The sequence below is a fragment of the Grampus griseus genome, assembly GCF_964374135.1.
Source record: "Grampus griseus genome assembly, chromosome: 17".
NCBI lineage: Eukaryota > Metazoa > Chordata > Mammalia > Artiodactyla > Delphinidae > Grampus > Grampus griseus.
Window position 1 is genome coordinate 594590 of NC_139011.1, and position 14450 is coordinate 609039.

The 14450-nt window shown below is 60.7% G+C and overlaps 1 protein-coding gene across 2 annotated transcripts in view; it reads right to left on the reverse strand.

The window, feature by feature from the left end:
• MROH1 (maestro heat like repeat family member 1) overlaps positions 1-14450 on the reverse strand; it is a 66823-nt gene that overhangs the window by 37874 nt on the left and 14499 nt on the right. For both annotated transcript variants that reach the window (XM_082674582.1, XM_082674581.1), the window contains exons 4-9: positions 9952-10083; positions 9265-9427; positions 8929-9027; positions 3957-4108; positions 3429-3569; positions 3089-3181 (exon numbers count right to left, since the gene is read on the reverse strand). In XM_082674582.1, coding sequence (XP_082530708.1) covers positions 3089-3181; positions 3429-3569; positions 3957-4108; positions 8929-9027; positions 9265-9427; positions 9952-10083 — 780 coding nt within the window. The remainder of the gene's footprint in view (positions 1-3088; positions 3182-3428; positions 3570-3956; positions 4109-8928; positions 9028-9264; positions 9428-9951; positions 10084-14450) is intronic.

The following is a 14450-nucleotide window of genomic DNA, read 5'->3' on the forward strand; positions in this document are numbered from 1 at the left end:
ATAAGTTTCTGTTGCTGTTGTAAAGGGTCGTTTTTTTGTGCTTGGTCACTACTGACGGAGAAGAATGCTCCTGATTTTTACAGGGTGGTCTTGTAACCGGCAACCTTGCTGAACTTAGTTCTAGTATTTGTGAACCGACTCAGTTCATAAATGAGTGCATTTCTGGATGAATAAATCAACCATCCATAAAACAAACATCTACTGAGTGCTCACGGGTAACATGCACCGGTGCTGGGACAGCAGGGAACGGAACAGAGCGAACCCTCCCCCTCAGGCCTGTGCCTTCTCGCTCGGGAGACCCGAGTGGCAACCCACCCGTCGCTAAGTGTATTAAGAGGAGCTCGGGGCCTCGGGAAAGGCAAAGAGGGGACCGGGACAGAGGGTGGGTGGCCGGGAGAAGATAAACGACAGGTCGGTCCTCACGCCCCCCCATTTCTGTTCCTTTCCCCGTTAACACTGAGAGTGGGGCTGCTTCCTGCTCCTGACACTAGAGGAAGCGTACCTGTCTCCCACTCACTATGATGTGCGCGGAGGGCCTGGGCATTTAAACTTCGTCAAGTTAGAGAAGTTCCTTTCTGATCCTGACATTAGAGGAAGCGCACCTGTCTCCCGTTCACCATGATGCACGCGGAGGGCCTGGGCATTTAAACTTCGCTAAGTTAGAGGAGTTCCTTTCTGATCCTGGTTGCTAAGAGCTTTAGCGACAAATAGGTGTTGAACTTTATCAAAAGCTTTTTCTGCATTGATTGATATCAGAGAATATTTTCGGGAATCTCGTTCCATGGTGAGGTGAGCTGACTGGCCTCAGCGCTGTGCAGCCCCCCTGGCTGGGGCCTACACCCCTCGTGTACTGGGAGCGCAGTGCTGGGAGTGCAGTGCTGAGGGAACGGTGGTGAGGGCGCAGTGCTGAGGGTGCAGTGCTGAGGGAACGGTGCTGAGGGTGCAGTGCTGAGGGCGCAGTGCTGGGAGCGCAGTGCTGAGGGCGCAGTGCTCAGGGTACAGTGCTGAGGGAACGGTGCTGAGGGTGCAGTGCTGAGGTTGCAGTGCTGGGAGAGCAGTACTGAGGGTGCAGTGCTGAGGGAACGGTGCTGAGGGCACAGTGCTGAGGGCGCAGTGCTGAGGGCGCAGTGCTGAGGGCGTAGTGCTGAGGGAATGGTGCTAAGGGCGCAGTGCTGAGGGCGCAGTGCTGAGGGAACAGTGCTGGGAGCTCAGTGCTGAGGGAACGGTGCTGAGGGTGCAGTGCTGAGGGTGCAGTGCTGGGAGCTCAGTGCTGAGGGTGCAGTGCTGGGAGCACAGTGCTGAGGGCGCAGTGCTGAGGGTGCAGTGCTGAGGGAACGGTGCTGAGGGAATGGTGCTAAGGGCGCAGTGCTGAGGGCGCAGTGCTGAGGGAACAGTGCTGGGAGCTCAGTGCTGAGGGTGCAGTGCTGGGAGCGCAGTGCTGAGGGTGCAGTGCTGAGGGTGCAGTGCTGGGAGCTCAGTGCTGAGGGAACGGCGCTAAGGGCGCAGTGCTGAGGGCGCAGTGCTGAGGGAATGGTGCTGAGGGAATGGTGCTAAGGGCGCAGTGCTGAGGGCGCAGTGCTGAGGGCGCAGTACTGAGGGCGCAGTGCTGAGGGAACGGTGCTGAGGGAATGGTGCTAAGGGCGCAGTGCTGAGGGCGCAGTGCTGAGGGAACAGTGCTGGGAGCTCGGTGCTGAGGGAATGGTGCTAAGGGTGCAGTGCTGAGGGAACAGTGCTGGGAGCTCAGTGCTGAGGGTGCAGTGCTGAGGGAACGTTGCTGAGGGCGCAGTGCTGAGGGCGCAGTGCTGGGAGCTCAGTGCTGAGGGTGCAGTGCTGGGAGCGCAGTGCTGAGGGCGCAGTGCTGAGGGTGCAGTGCTGGGAGAGCAGTACTGAGGGCGCAGTGCTGAGGGTACAGTGCTGAGGGTGCAGTGCTGAGGGCGCAGTGCTGGGAGAGCAGTGCTGGGAGCTCAGTGCTGAGGGTGCAGTGCTGAGGGAACAGCGCTGAGGGTGCAGCGCTGAGGGTGCAGTGCTGGGAGCTCAGTGCTGAGGGTGCAGTGCTGGGAGCGCAGTGCGGGGCAACTCCCTTCACTGAGCACACGATTCTCACATCCAGCCTCACAGTAGTAGACCTAGATTTTTCTGTGTGGTCCTGACTTGGATTTGGAATCAAGACCAACCTCAAAGAATCCATCAGGCAGCTCTGGATCCTTTTCTCATTTCCAAGCCCACCTGTGTATGGTGGAAATTAGCTGTCCCTCAAAAGTTTGGAAGAACGCAACCTTCAAACCACGTGGGTCCTGGGTTTGCTTTCAGAAAGGAAGGGCTTGGAATGTTGTTTCCATTTCTTTACTGGTTTAGTCAAGTTTTCTATTTCTTCTCTGCCAATTTTGACATTTTTAAGATTTTTCTAGGAATCTATCCACTTCATACAGTTTTTCAGGTTCATTACCATTGCTCACACACTAAAATTACTATTTAATCTCTCTACCATAGCCCGAGCCCCGGCCCTCGCAGGGCGCCGTCCGTGTGTGTGGCAGGTGAGGGCTCAGGCTGGCGGGCCAGGCTGGCATCCCAGCAGGTGTGGGAGTGGAGCAGGCCCAGAGATGCCCCAGGGGGTGGAGGGAGCAAGGAAGTAAGTCCACTCTCCCTGCTTCTCTTTCTCACAGAGCCGCCTGCCCACGCTCTCTCTAGTTTTCCGGCCCTCTTCTCTCCCACTCAGAAAGTCCCACGGACGCAACGTCCCCCCAGAGCTCCCCGTGACCTCCATGCCCCTCATCTGACCTGGGGGGGCAGGGTGTGCACGGCTGCGGAGCCTCCTCGAAGCCCTTTCTCCATCAAAGCCATCAAGACCGCTGGAGGGGGTCTCCACCTGAGCCCGGGCCCTCGGGACGCACGGCCAGTGCAGATGGCCCCAGAGCTGCCCCCGGCCTGCTGGCTGCCCGCTCCGGCCCCTGCACGGCGGGGCTGTGCTGTGTCGCGCGGCCCGAGCCCCAGCGCTGGGCAGACGGCGCTTCAGCCCCGCCTCCTGCTCCCTGACCCTCAGCAGGCACCTCCCAGCGTGCTCCCACCCCTCCCTGGGCCCCCAGCCCACCTGAGCATGCAGGGCAGCCAGGAGTGAGTCAAGCTGGACGTCCAGCGTGCGACTGCCCACGCTTGCGGCCGCCTCGAGGATCTGGCCCAGGCTCTGCTCGAGGAGGGAGGAGAGGGGCCGTCAGGGCCTCCTCCTGGCCCAGCCCCACCCCTGCTGGCTGCGGGAGTCTCCCAGCCCTCCACCCCAGCGCTCACTCGTGGGGAAGGGCCGGGAAGGGGGCGCGCGGCAAGGCCAGGTGGGCCTGGCTCCCCGGCTCCTGTCCGCGCCCCCCACTGAGGCTGGCTGCCCCCAGGGCTTCCCCCCGACCCCGTGCCCCCTGCAGCTGAACTCCTGAACGCACCCTGGACACGTGGACAGTCTCGGCGTGCTTCTTGTAGAGGCCGAGGACTCCAGGCAGCAGCTTGGGGAGCTGCTCCTCCAGCTTCTCGCTGGGCAGCAGGTGGCTCATGGGCCCCAGGGCCTCCACCACAGCGAGCCGCAGCTGGGGGGACACAGGGACAGGCGCTCGCGTGCGGACCGGCCGGCAACGCCCGTCAGCCCGGGGCAGAGATGTGCAAAGAGCCCTTCCCCAAGGACCCCACAGTTGGAATCGAAGACCCGGGTTACCGCGAGCGGGGGTCCTAAAGGGGTGGAGGGAGTGGGCCTACAGGGAGAGGTCCAGCGCTGGGGCCCCAGAAAACTAGCCCTACTCTGTGAGGACCTGTGGGGCGGGGGAGGGAGGAGCACATGTAGACAGATCTCCCCCCCACACCCGAGAACCCGCAGGACCCCAGAAGAGGCCCAGGTGACTGGAGCAGTACCTCCAGGCTGGGGGTGGGAGAGGAAAGCCAGCTAGGTGAGGCCACAGGTCCCTAAGGGCCACACATACCTTGGCTTCCCGGCTCTGCAGCCAGTGGTGGAAGAGGATGTCGTAGGCGCTGAAGATGTCAGTGGCGAAGGCATCCTTCCTGACCGTGGGGTCGGGGGCCTGGTCCAGGTCGGCCAGGTACTCCAGGGTGCTCTCGCTAAAGCGCTGCAGAGCTGTGGCGACCCACGCGGTAAGCGGCGGCCGGCCCATGGCCGCACAGCTTCCGCGCGACACCTGCCCCTTCTAACATGCCATGCTGCCTGCGAGACACCCTCCAGAGCACCCGGCCAGGCTCGGGACCAAAGCACTGTGCGGGCGTCAAGGGTCCCCCAGCTCGCGTGCTTCGCAGAAGCTCAGAACGTGACCTTTTTCGGAAATAGGGTCTTTGCAGATGCAATGAGTCAAGACGAGGTCACAGTGGGTGGGGGGCCACTCCAACAGGACCGTGTCCTCACAAGAAGAGAGACAGACACGCGGGGACAACGGAGGCAGAGCTGCACTGCTGCAGCGTCGAGCCAACGCGCCAGGATGCACAGGCACCTCCAGACGCCAGGGGGCCTGGAAGGTTTCTCTCCAGAGCTGCAGAGGGCGCACGGCCCTGTCAACACCCTGCTCTCGGAATCCCGGCCTCCTGAGCCGTAGAGAACACATTTCTGTTGTTTTAACCCCCCCAATTTGTGGTCTTTCGTTGAGGTGGTCCAAGGAAACCAGTACAGGCACCAACCTCCCCAAAATGCCCCCAGGCCACCACGTCTGGCCCACTCCAGTCTGCTGTGCCCACCTCCCCCCTCACAGAGATGCGTGCCACACGCTTTCAAGGGCCGCTGTGCCGGGCAGGCGTGGGCCCCCCAGGACACGTGTAGGAAGAAGACCTGGGGGCACGGTGGCGGGGTGCCGAGGGTGGGGAGCGCTGGTCTGGGGGTCTGTGTCTGTGGAAGGGACTGTGCTGTGGACACCAGGCGGGTAAGCCTGGGGACTCGCTTTGCTGCAGACCTGCGAGTGGTCAGCAGGACCTGGACTCTGGGTCAGGGGAGACGATGGGGCCACGAAGGAGAGTCGGAGGCCAGGCCCTGGCCACGGGCCTGGGCAGTGGAGGGGGAGATGAGGATGCAATGGCCCGGAGAGGCGGCGGCTCCCGGCCGGGCCTCCCGAGGGCAGAGCCCGGCGCCCAGGCAGGGGCTGCAGCAGCTGCCCCGGGGGTCTTTACTTGCTCCAGCTCACAACCTCAAACCTGGCCCACTTGTAAGGCTAATTTCTTAGCCTGGGCTTTGCAGCCCAGCAGAAAGACTAACCCTAACCCTCCATCTACAGGAGGGCAGCCATGTTCACACGTGCTCAAGACAGAACATAAAGAAATTCTCAAAGAAAACTACCTCCTGGGGGAAGGTTTCTGTGTCATGGGCAGCCCTTCCACTGAGGATGGGCCCCTGGAGGGTCTGGCGAGGTGGGCTCTGGTCCCCTCCCTGCCACACGGCTGCTAAAACCGGGGCTGCAGGTGCCCCGAGAACCCTCAGCTCCTCTCTCAACCCCCCACTCCTCCACGGCCCCTTCGTCCCCCCACTCTTTTGCCTCCTTGAGCTGTTCAGTCAGGCTGTTGGTCAAACTGATCAGGGATCCTAGGTATTTTGCGTGGGAAGGTCTTTCAGGGTAACAGGCTACCATACGGCCAGAAGCAGAAGCCCATCCCCCGACCTGTTACTAGGCTTGAGTGTTCCATCAGGTACACACACGGGCACAGAGTAAAGGGCACTCCTCACACACCCTCCGCCAGCCCAACCTCCCTTGCTCCAGGAGCAAACATGGGGTTTGATCTCTCTCTCGATAAATAACGCGTCCACGGTGTTCCTCACCCACTCCCCGCAAGGACGGGGCCCGTCCTTCCCGTCCATCCCTCCAGACCCACGCCGCCAGAGCCCACCCACTCCGTCCATGAGCAGCTTTGTTTCCCAGAGTCACCGACCACCTGCGGTTTGAGTCTCCTTGGCTCTCCAGGCACGAGTCACCAAGGCGACCTCCACATCTCTTGCCGCACACCCTGGGGCTCCCCCGGCCCCACGTGGGACCGCACCCTTCCTGATCCTGGCTTCTCCACAAGAGCCTTTACCTCCTGCTCAAGCAGCATCTGGGCAGGGCTCTGATTCTCAGAGGGTGCCTTCCACCGGAGCTTTCTGGCACTCTCACTTGAGCGAGAGAAGGCAAGGCCACCTATTTCCTCAGCCTCCCCTTGGCCCATCCCTGCCCACCCCCCTGCAAAGTCTTCCTGGTGCGGTGCCTGGAGGGCGTCTCCACCAGGAACAGCTCCTGCTGCAGGACAGGTTCGGGGATTACTGCACGACGCCCCCACTCCACTCTCTCCGTTCGTTCTTTCCAGGTTGTCTCAATCGAATGCTGGCTTCATGGCCTAGCCTGCTAATTCTTTTCTCTCCTATTTTCCATATATTTGCATTTTTGCTCTACTTTCTGGAGGATTTCCTCAACTTTCTGTTCCATTTCTGCCTTCCATTTTCATCATGTTTTTAATTCCCAGAAGCTTAATTTTATTCTCCGAATGTAGCTTCTTCACAGCCACACGCTCGTTTCCTGAACGCATCTTCCCTTAGCTCCCAGAGGACATTAACCACAGACTTCCTTTCCTGCCTGTCTTCTCCTCCCTGAACCGTCGGCTTTCCCCAAGTCTCGGTTTCTGCTTATTTTGCGGCCACCTTTCCTATCAGAGACTTTCCTCGTGGGCAGTGATTTTTGGCCGCTACTGGTGCTGGACAGTGTGGCCAGGCCAGCCGTGCACCCTGCTGTCTGGGGCATGTCAACACGGTCTCTGGGTCTCCCTGGCCACAGCGTACTGCAAACTGGACGAGAAGCTTCAAGTGTGCACGTGCTCCTGTTCTTGGCCCAGCGCCGCTGCCCACTTGTGCCGCCTTCCGGCAGTGGACACAGACATCTGCCCAGAACCAGAGGCTGTCTGGAAGGACAGGAGGCCCCAGCCCTCTCGTGGCCCACCCAGGCCGCTGATGGGCTGTTGTGGACCCTCCTGGCCCGACTGAGGCCCCTCCAGCAGGCAGGACCACTCTTCCCTCCAACTGCAGACCCTGAACATTCTGTCTGCGGTGAGGGGCGCACACCTCAGCAGGAGGGCGGCCTGCGGGCAGGTCTCTTGGCCCACGCACTTGCTTCATACACGACATACCAACAGGTGGGAACTGCAGGGGCCTTTGGCCCGTGAAGGGCTGGGACCAGAGCGCCTGAGAAGCGCGAGTCAGCTCTCTGTGCAGGGCCCTGCACCTCCCGGAGCGAGGCCAGTGCCTCCCAGAGGAGCTGCCTGGGGCCGGTACCTAAGCCCTCGGCTCCGACACGGGCTCTGTCCTAGGCTGATCTTCTCCCCGTGTGCGGCGCACCTGAGGTACAGCCCCAGCCCCTCAGCTCTGCCTCGGCCCCTTCTGTGACCTGCTCCTGCATTCCCAGCTCAGCGGTGATTCCCACCCAGCTGATCGGGGATCCTGTCACAATTCCCCTTTTCAGCCAAAACTAGGTCAAGGAGGGTTCTGCCCTTCAGCCCACGCAGCCTGCCAATCACGCACAGTTGGGAGGAGCCTGCAAGAGGCACCAAAGAGACCATGGCAGGGAATGGAGAGAATGGGGAACGCGGGGGGCTGTGAGGGGGGCTGGCAGGGGCTGGAGCCCCTCCTAGGGCCCCCTGAAAGCAGGGGAACCCTGAACCCAAAGCCACTGTGAACAGGGAGGCCTGGGGCCCAAAGCTCTAGGCCCTGGCTAGGAAAGTCCCCAGGTGTGTGCAAGATACGCAGCTTCCCTAGGAACCCTCCCCAGACACCAATCCTCTAGCTACCAGCCCCCAACCCCAACCCTGAGCCCTGCCCAGTGCGGCCACGCCCTCACCACATGCTCCCTAGCTGGCAGCCTGGGGTGGAAGCCCAGCACCTGCTAACAGGCTGCGCTGCGGGTTAAAAAGGGTCCAGTCCTCATGCGGGCCTAGCTGCTCCCTCTCCCTCCCCTCAGTACCGGCCAGCGTCTCCCTGAGCCTGGTGGGGACACTAGGGACACCAGGAAGCTGAAGGACAAGGGCAACGTGGTGGCTGCTAGAAGAGGCCCAGGCCCCCTCAGCCCCCGGGTCTCAGGACCCTCTGCTTCCCTCCCACACGAGTGCCCTCCTCTCCCCCAAGAGTCATGCCGCAAGGCACCGTCCCCTGGCCAGGCACGCGGAGGGCCGCACACAGAAGGTGGGAGAGTGAATGCCCCATCCCAAGATGCCCAGGGAACAGTCACGCTCCCAGCACGGGGCAGGGAGAGAAATGGGAAGCAGCTGCAGCCTTGGGTAAGTCTCTTCCCGCCCCACATCAAGCGTCCGGGGCTCAGGGACTGCAGTGTGGAGTCCTGGGCAGGGGGCCCCCAGCAGCAGAGAAGAGCACTCAGACGGCAGAGGCCAGGTCTCTTATCTGCAGCAGTGCCCACCCAGCCCGCGCCTGCAGTCACCCTTCCTCTAAATGTCCCGCCCTCTTCCTGCAGCCTGGGGGACCCACAGCCCCACAAAGGGGCACCGGAGACAAAAGGTCCAGGAGTGGACAGGCTGCACCCAGCCCCTGCCCCGCAGAGACCCACCTGCCCTCAGAGGCCCACCTGCCCGCGGAGGCCCCCCTGCCCGCGGAGGCCCACCTGCCCGCAGAGACCCACCTGCCCGCGGAGGCCCCCTGCCCGCGGAGGCCCCCCTGCCCGCGGAGGTCCACCTGCCCGCGGAGGCCCCCCTGCCCCTCAGAGGCCCCCCTGCCCGCGGAGGCCCCCCTGCCCGCGGAGACCCACCTGCCCGCGGAGGCCCCCTGCCCGCGGAGGCCCCCCTGCCCGTGGAGGTCCACCTGCCCGCGGAGGCCCCCCTGCCCTCGGAGGCCCCCCTGCCCGCGGAGGCCCCCCTGCCCTCGGAGGCCCCCCTGCCCGCGGAGGTCCCCCTGCCCGCGGAGGCCCCCCTGCCCGCGGAGGCCCATCTTACCACAGCAGAACACCACCCTCATCGAGTCGGGCTTGGCTGCACTCAGCATGGGCAGCATGGTGCTCAGGATGGACGTCAGGAAGGGCACCACGCCGAACACTGCAAGAGGGGTACGTCACGGGGGCCCCACTGCCATCCCCACCCAGCCTGTCCTTCCCTCGGGCCCTGTGCCCCAGGGGAGGCAGAGGGCACCCCGGCCACACGCCTTGAGCTCCTTCTGCACAGCCTGGGGCTCACGGTGGAACTGCTGGGACACAAGGAACCGAGGCCGGCGGGCTCTCAGAGGTCTTCACGACCGCTCAGAGCACGGGTCGAAGGGGCCGGGCCACCACCTACCATTGGAAACTGAGAGGTTGGCGAGCGTCTGCACGACAAAATGGTGCGGCAGGACCCCGGGCTGGAACTTGCTCAGTATCTCCTCCATCACGCTGCTGATGAAACGCTTTCCCAAAGCCACCAGGACGTTGCTGGCGGCCTGCTGCCAGTCACAAACCAGTTCCTATCCCCCCAAAAGACCTGAACTGGCACCCAGACTGAAGGAGGCAGACCTCGCCCTGAAACCGCCCAGGAAGCGAAACGAGACACTCTGCCCTCAGTCACGCCAGGGGACACGCTGCTGCTGCTGGGAGCAGGGCTCCCTGCTGAGCCCAGCGCCTCCACACACCGGGCACCACCGCCCCTGCGTGTGCCCTGAGGGTTCGGGGAGTTTGCTCTCAGCGCCTCCACACACCGGGCACCACCGCCCCTGCGTGTGCCCTGAGGGTTCGGGGAGTTTGCTCTCAGCGCCTCCACACACCGGGCACCACCGCCCCCGCGTCTGCCCTGAGGGTTCGGGGAGTTTGCTCTCTGCGTCAGTTTCCATTGTGGGGTGACCCTCCCCATCCCAGGAGGGCAGTCAGTGCACAGGACCCAGGGGCCAAGCTGAGGCAGCCGGACACAAACCCACACCCTTAAGGCACCTGGGAGGAAAGGTCTCGGAAGGCAGCTTCCCTCCCAAGCCAGGGCCTGCTCAGCCCCACGGACCTTCACTTTGGTCATCTCGCTGGAGGCCAGGAGGATGCTGGCCCTGGCCAAGCCCTTGTCCAGCTCGCCGAGGTGACTGCTCACGACCGTCTCCATGACCCTCAGGATCATCGTCCGGTACGGATGCGCCAGCTGAGGAGAGAACCATGGAGGGAGGGCCAGGACCTGCTTGTCTCTCACGGCTCCTCTCTGAGCTTAAGAAAGAGCCCTGGTCTCCTGACGGCGTCGCTCTGGGTGGCCCGCCTCCTGGGGAGCTCTCCATATGTCCTGGTGCAGCCCTCTCCTCAGCCATGTCCCTGCAGCGCCCCCGTCCAGCACGCATCATCCTCGCCTTCACTGAGGACACGCAGACCACAGCGGAGGCCGTGACAGGTGGGGGGCATGTCACGGTGATGACAGAAAACCCCGCGACGTGAGCAGAGCCCAGCCAAGGGAAGGGCTTCATCCTGCGGGAGTCCCGGGCGTCACGGAGACCGGCGGCGAGGACAGGAAATACTCAGGGAGCCAGGAAAGACCAAGACCCGCTGCTCCCTGAGGACCCTCCCCCCTCCTCCTGGGAATGCAGCGTCCAGACAGCGGGTGCAGACCAGGGGGCACAACCTCAGTGCAGCTGGAGTGCCCAGGCCACGTGACGGGAGCAAAGAGGGCAAGAAAGGGCGCGACTCAGGCTGGCTGCACTCTGCAGAGCTGCTTGCACTCTGCAGAGCTGCTCAGGCCTGAGAAAAGGTGCTCGTGACCCTCGGGCCCCCCACCAACGACGTCCCCACCACGCTCCCTCCTGCAGAGGCTGCTAGCAGCCCTCACGGGGGTGGCCCACACTACCCGGTCACTCAGCCCTGCATGCGAGAGGGGAGGGCAGGAACCCCTCTATTTCAAGTAGAAACATACAGCTTATACCTGGGGAAAGTACAATGTCCTACTGATGGGGTCATTCACAGCTGCTGGGTTTTTTAAAATTTATTTATTTATCTTTGGTTGCGTTGGGTCTTCATTGCTGCGCGTGGGCTTTCTCTAGTTGCGGTGAGCGGGGGCTCCTCTTTGTTGCGGTGCGCGGGCTTCTCACTGCAGTGGCTTCTCTTGTTGCAGAGCATGGGCTCTAGGCACGCGGGCTTCAGTAGTTGTGGCTCGCGGGCTCTAGAGCGCAGGCTCAGCAGTTGTGGCGCACAGGCTTAGGTGCTCCGTGGCATGTGGGATCTTCCCAGACCAGGGCTCGAACCTGTGTCCCCTGCATTGGCAGGCGGATTCTCAACCACTGTGCCACCAGGGAAGCCCTACTGGTTTGTTTTGTTCTGTTTTTCGCTTTTTTAAATTGTGTTAAAATACACATAACAAAGTTTACCATCTTAACCATTCTCAAGCATACAGTGCAGTGGTATTAAATACATTCAGCTGGTGGTGTGGCCGTCAGTACCATCCCTCCCCATAGCTCTTTCCATCTTATAAAACTGAAACCCTGTCCCATTAAACCCTAACTCTCCATTCCCATCCCCTCAGCCCCTGCCACCCACCTTTCTACTTTCTGTATCTGAATTTGACTATTCTAGACACTTCACAGAAGTAGAAGTATACAGTATTTGTCCTTTAGTGACTGGCTTATTTCACTGAGCAAAATGTCCTCAAGGAGGTTCATTCAGGGGCTTCCCTGGTGGCGCAGTGGTTGGGAATCCGCCTGCCAATGCAGGGGACACAGGTTCGAGTTCTGGTCCGGGAAGATCCCACATGCCATGGAGCACCTAAGCCCATGTGCCATAACTACTGAGTCTGTGCTCTAGAGCCCTCAAGCCACAACTACTGAAGCCCGTGCGCCTAGAGCCCAGGCTCCGCAACAAGAGAAGCCACCGCAATGGGAAGCCCGCGCACCGCAACAAAGAGTAGCCCCCGCTCGCCACAACTAGAGAAAGGCCCGCGCACAGCATCAAAGACCCAATGTAGCCAAAAACAATAAATAAAATAAAATAAATTTATTTTTTAAAAGTCATATGTATCCCTAGATAAAAATATTTTTTTTTTTAAAAAGAGGTTCCTCCATGTTGTAGCATGTGTGAGAATTCCCTTTTTTTTTTTTTTTGCAGCACCACAGCTTGTGGGATCTTAGTTCCCCGACCAGGGACTGAACCTGGGCCCTCAGCAGTGACAGGGCTGAGTCCTAACCACAGGATCCCTCGAGACTCCCTATGAATCTTAGGGTGGGTTTTTCTACTTCTACAAAGTTGCAACCGCTGCTTAGTTTTTAAGATTTTATTTCCACTTTACGTTGCTCTTGAGAGTTCAATGAGCAGAGCAGTAACCACGTCAAAGGAAGATGTGCAGCACTCCCTCTGAGGGAGGGGGTTTCGCCCAGGCCCTCACGCAGGACGATGTAGCGCAGCCCCGTCAGGTAGCACACTGGGAAGGGAACGGGGCTGGGGGGGTGGGGGCAGCTCTCTGATGCTACCTGCCCTTGGCAGGAGTGTGTGAGATTTCCGGCTCAACCGTTCTGCTGTGTTGGCGGGTGGCCTGCTGCCCTTCCCCCACCCCCAGGACTGACTGAGTCCACTAAATGGACGAACTGGATGACTAGGCTACCTGCGGGCAGGACGACGTTAGGAGGCAGGGCCTTTGGGATGTGATTAGGCCACGAGGGTGCAGCCCTCATGAATGGAATTTGTGCCCCTATAGAAGAGACCCCAGAGAGCTCCCTCATCCCTTCTGCCAGGTGAGGACAAAGGGAGGACACATCCACCTATAAACCAAGAAGCAAGCGCTCACCAGGCACCGAACCCGCCAGCACCTTGATCCTAAGACCTCCAGCCTCCAGAACTGTGGGAGACACAAGTCTGCTGTCTCAGAGCCGCCCAGTCTGTGGCATTTTGTCCTAGGAGCCAGAGGGGGCTAAGACAACTATTTCTGCCTCTCTTCCCCAAATCACTTCCCTGCCCACTGGCCTGACAGCCCTTGCGAAGGAGCCTGCTTGCCCCTGTGTTCACCTTTCCTATGCTGAGACTTGGCCAACAGGAAGGAGACTGGATCTGTCTAAAACCGTGCGGCCCCCCACCGTCCAGGAACACAGACCAGGACCAGCTGGAGGAGCAGCGAACATGCCCCAGCGCCCCAGGCACACGGAAGCCTCGAGAAGCTGATATCTACAAAGTATGGCACGCATCTCAAAACGCTGCACCGACCTACGCTGACCAGATAGTGCTGTACACCTTTCTTCTGCTAGCCCCCATCTTTTTGGAGAGAGAGTCAAGGGGATTCGAAATGTACATGCTAAGATGCAGCCCAACGAGTGAGTGGCACACGAGTGAGTGAAAGAAACACGAGTGAGTGGCACAAAGCTGCCGGCAGCAGGGTGTGGACGGGGCGGTGGCTGGTGGGGGAGAGGCGCTAGGAAGGGCTCCACTGCGAGGGACAGGGCTTCCAACTCCAGACACGCTTACTGTAAAGGGCCACTGTGAAGGAAGCTGGTTTTTACAGTTGGTTGAAGAAACTAAAAAGGCTAGAAAAGGGGTAAAATCATAAATGAGCCAGAAAATGGCAAGTGTGAAGCACACGTAAATTCTGCTGTGAACTGTTAGAAACAACAAAGGCTTTTAGCCACCTCTAGTACTCTCAGGCCATCTCCTCAAACAGCCAGGGCAGCCCTAAGCTTTGTCTAAATTCAGCAGGTCACGCTGATGGAGCCTTTCGGCCACGAAGAGAAGGGCCCTGACGCCCAGCGTGCACGCACCGTGAAGCTCCGTGAGCCGAGGAGCCTGGGTAGACACACACGTGCCCAAGCGTGAGGGTGCCCTTCCCGTCCTGTGTACCCCCAGTCCCAACAGCAGTCCACGAACACGTAAAAGGCCCAGAACAGCTAGGACAGCGGGGCGGGGGCAGGGGACCCTCCCCACGAGAGGAGAGGCCATCAAGCCACAGCACAGGCCGCTCAGCAGGACGCGGCTCTTTCCCCCAGGAGAGGGCAGTTGACAGATGAGAGAGAAATAACTTATATTGTATAGGGATCCTCTTTTACTGATCAAATGGCAAAAACAAAAAGAAAAATGGTCTTTTGAGACCGAAAGTCTAACTCCCAGGAATGAGCCTAAAACACGCACTGGGGAAAACTGAAATAATTTCCCACCACAGGGAGCTGAGAGCGTCACAGAACCGTGGAGCCGAGACCCAGGAGAGGGGGAGCTGGCAGAGCCCCTTCTGAGCCATCTCTGCAGAGCCTTGAGCCATCTCTGCAGAGTCCAGTCGGCGCGCCCACCCAGCCACAGCCCCTCTCCAAGGCCTGTCCACGTGTTCCCGTTACCGCGGTGGACGCGAGCTGCCCTCTCTCATCGGCGAGGACGGCTGTCCAGGCTCCAGCGGGTCAGCGAAAGGGGATGGCGGCACTGGGCCTGCGAGCGAGCGGCTGGACGCTGCAGTGCTCACCACCCGGTCCCTCCACGACAGGACCAGCCCACAGGCCACGAGGCAAAGAGGGTCATCTATGCTGGACTTGCCCGCCTCGAGGGGGCTTGGACTCGCAGGTA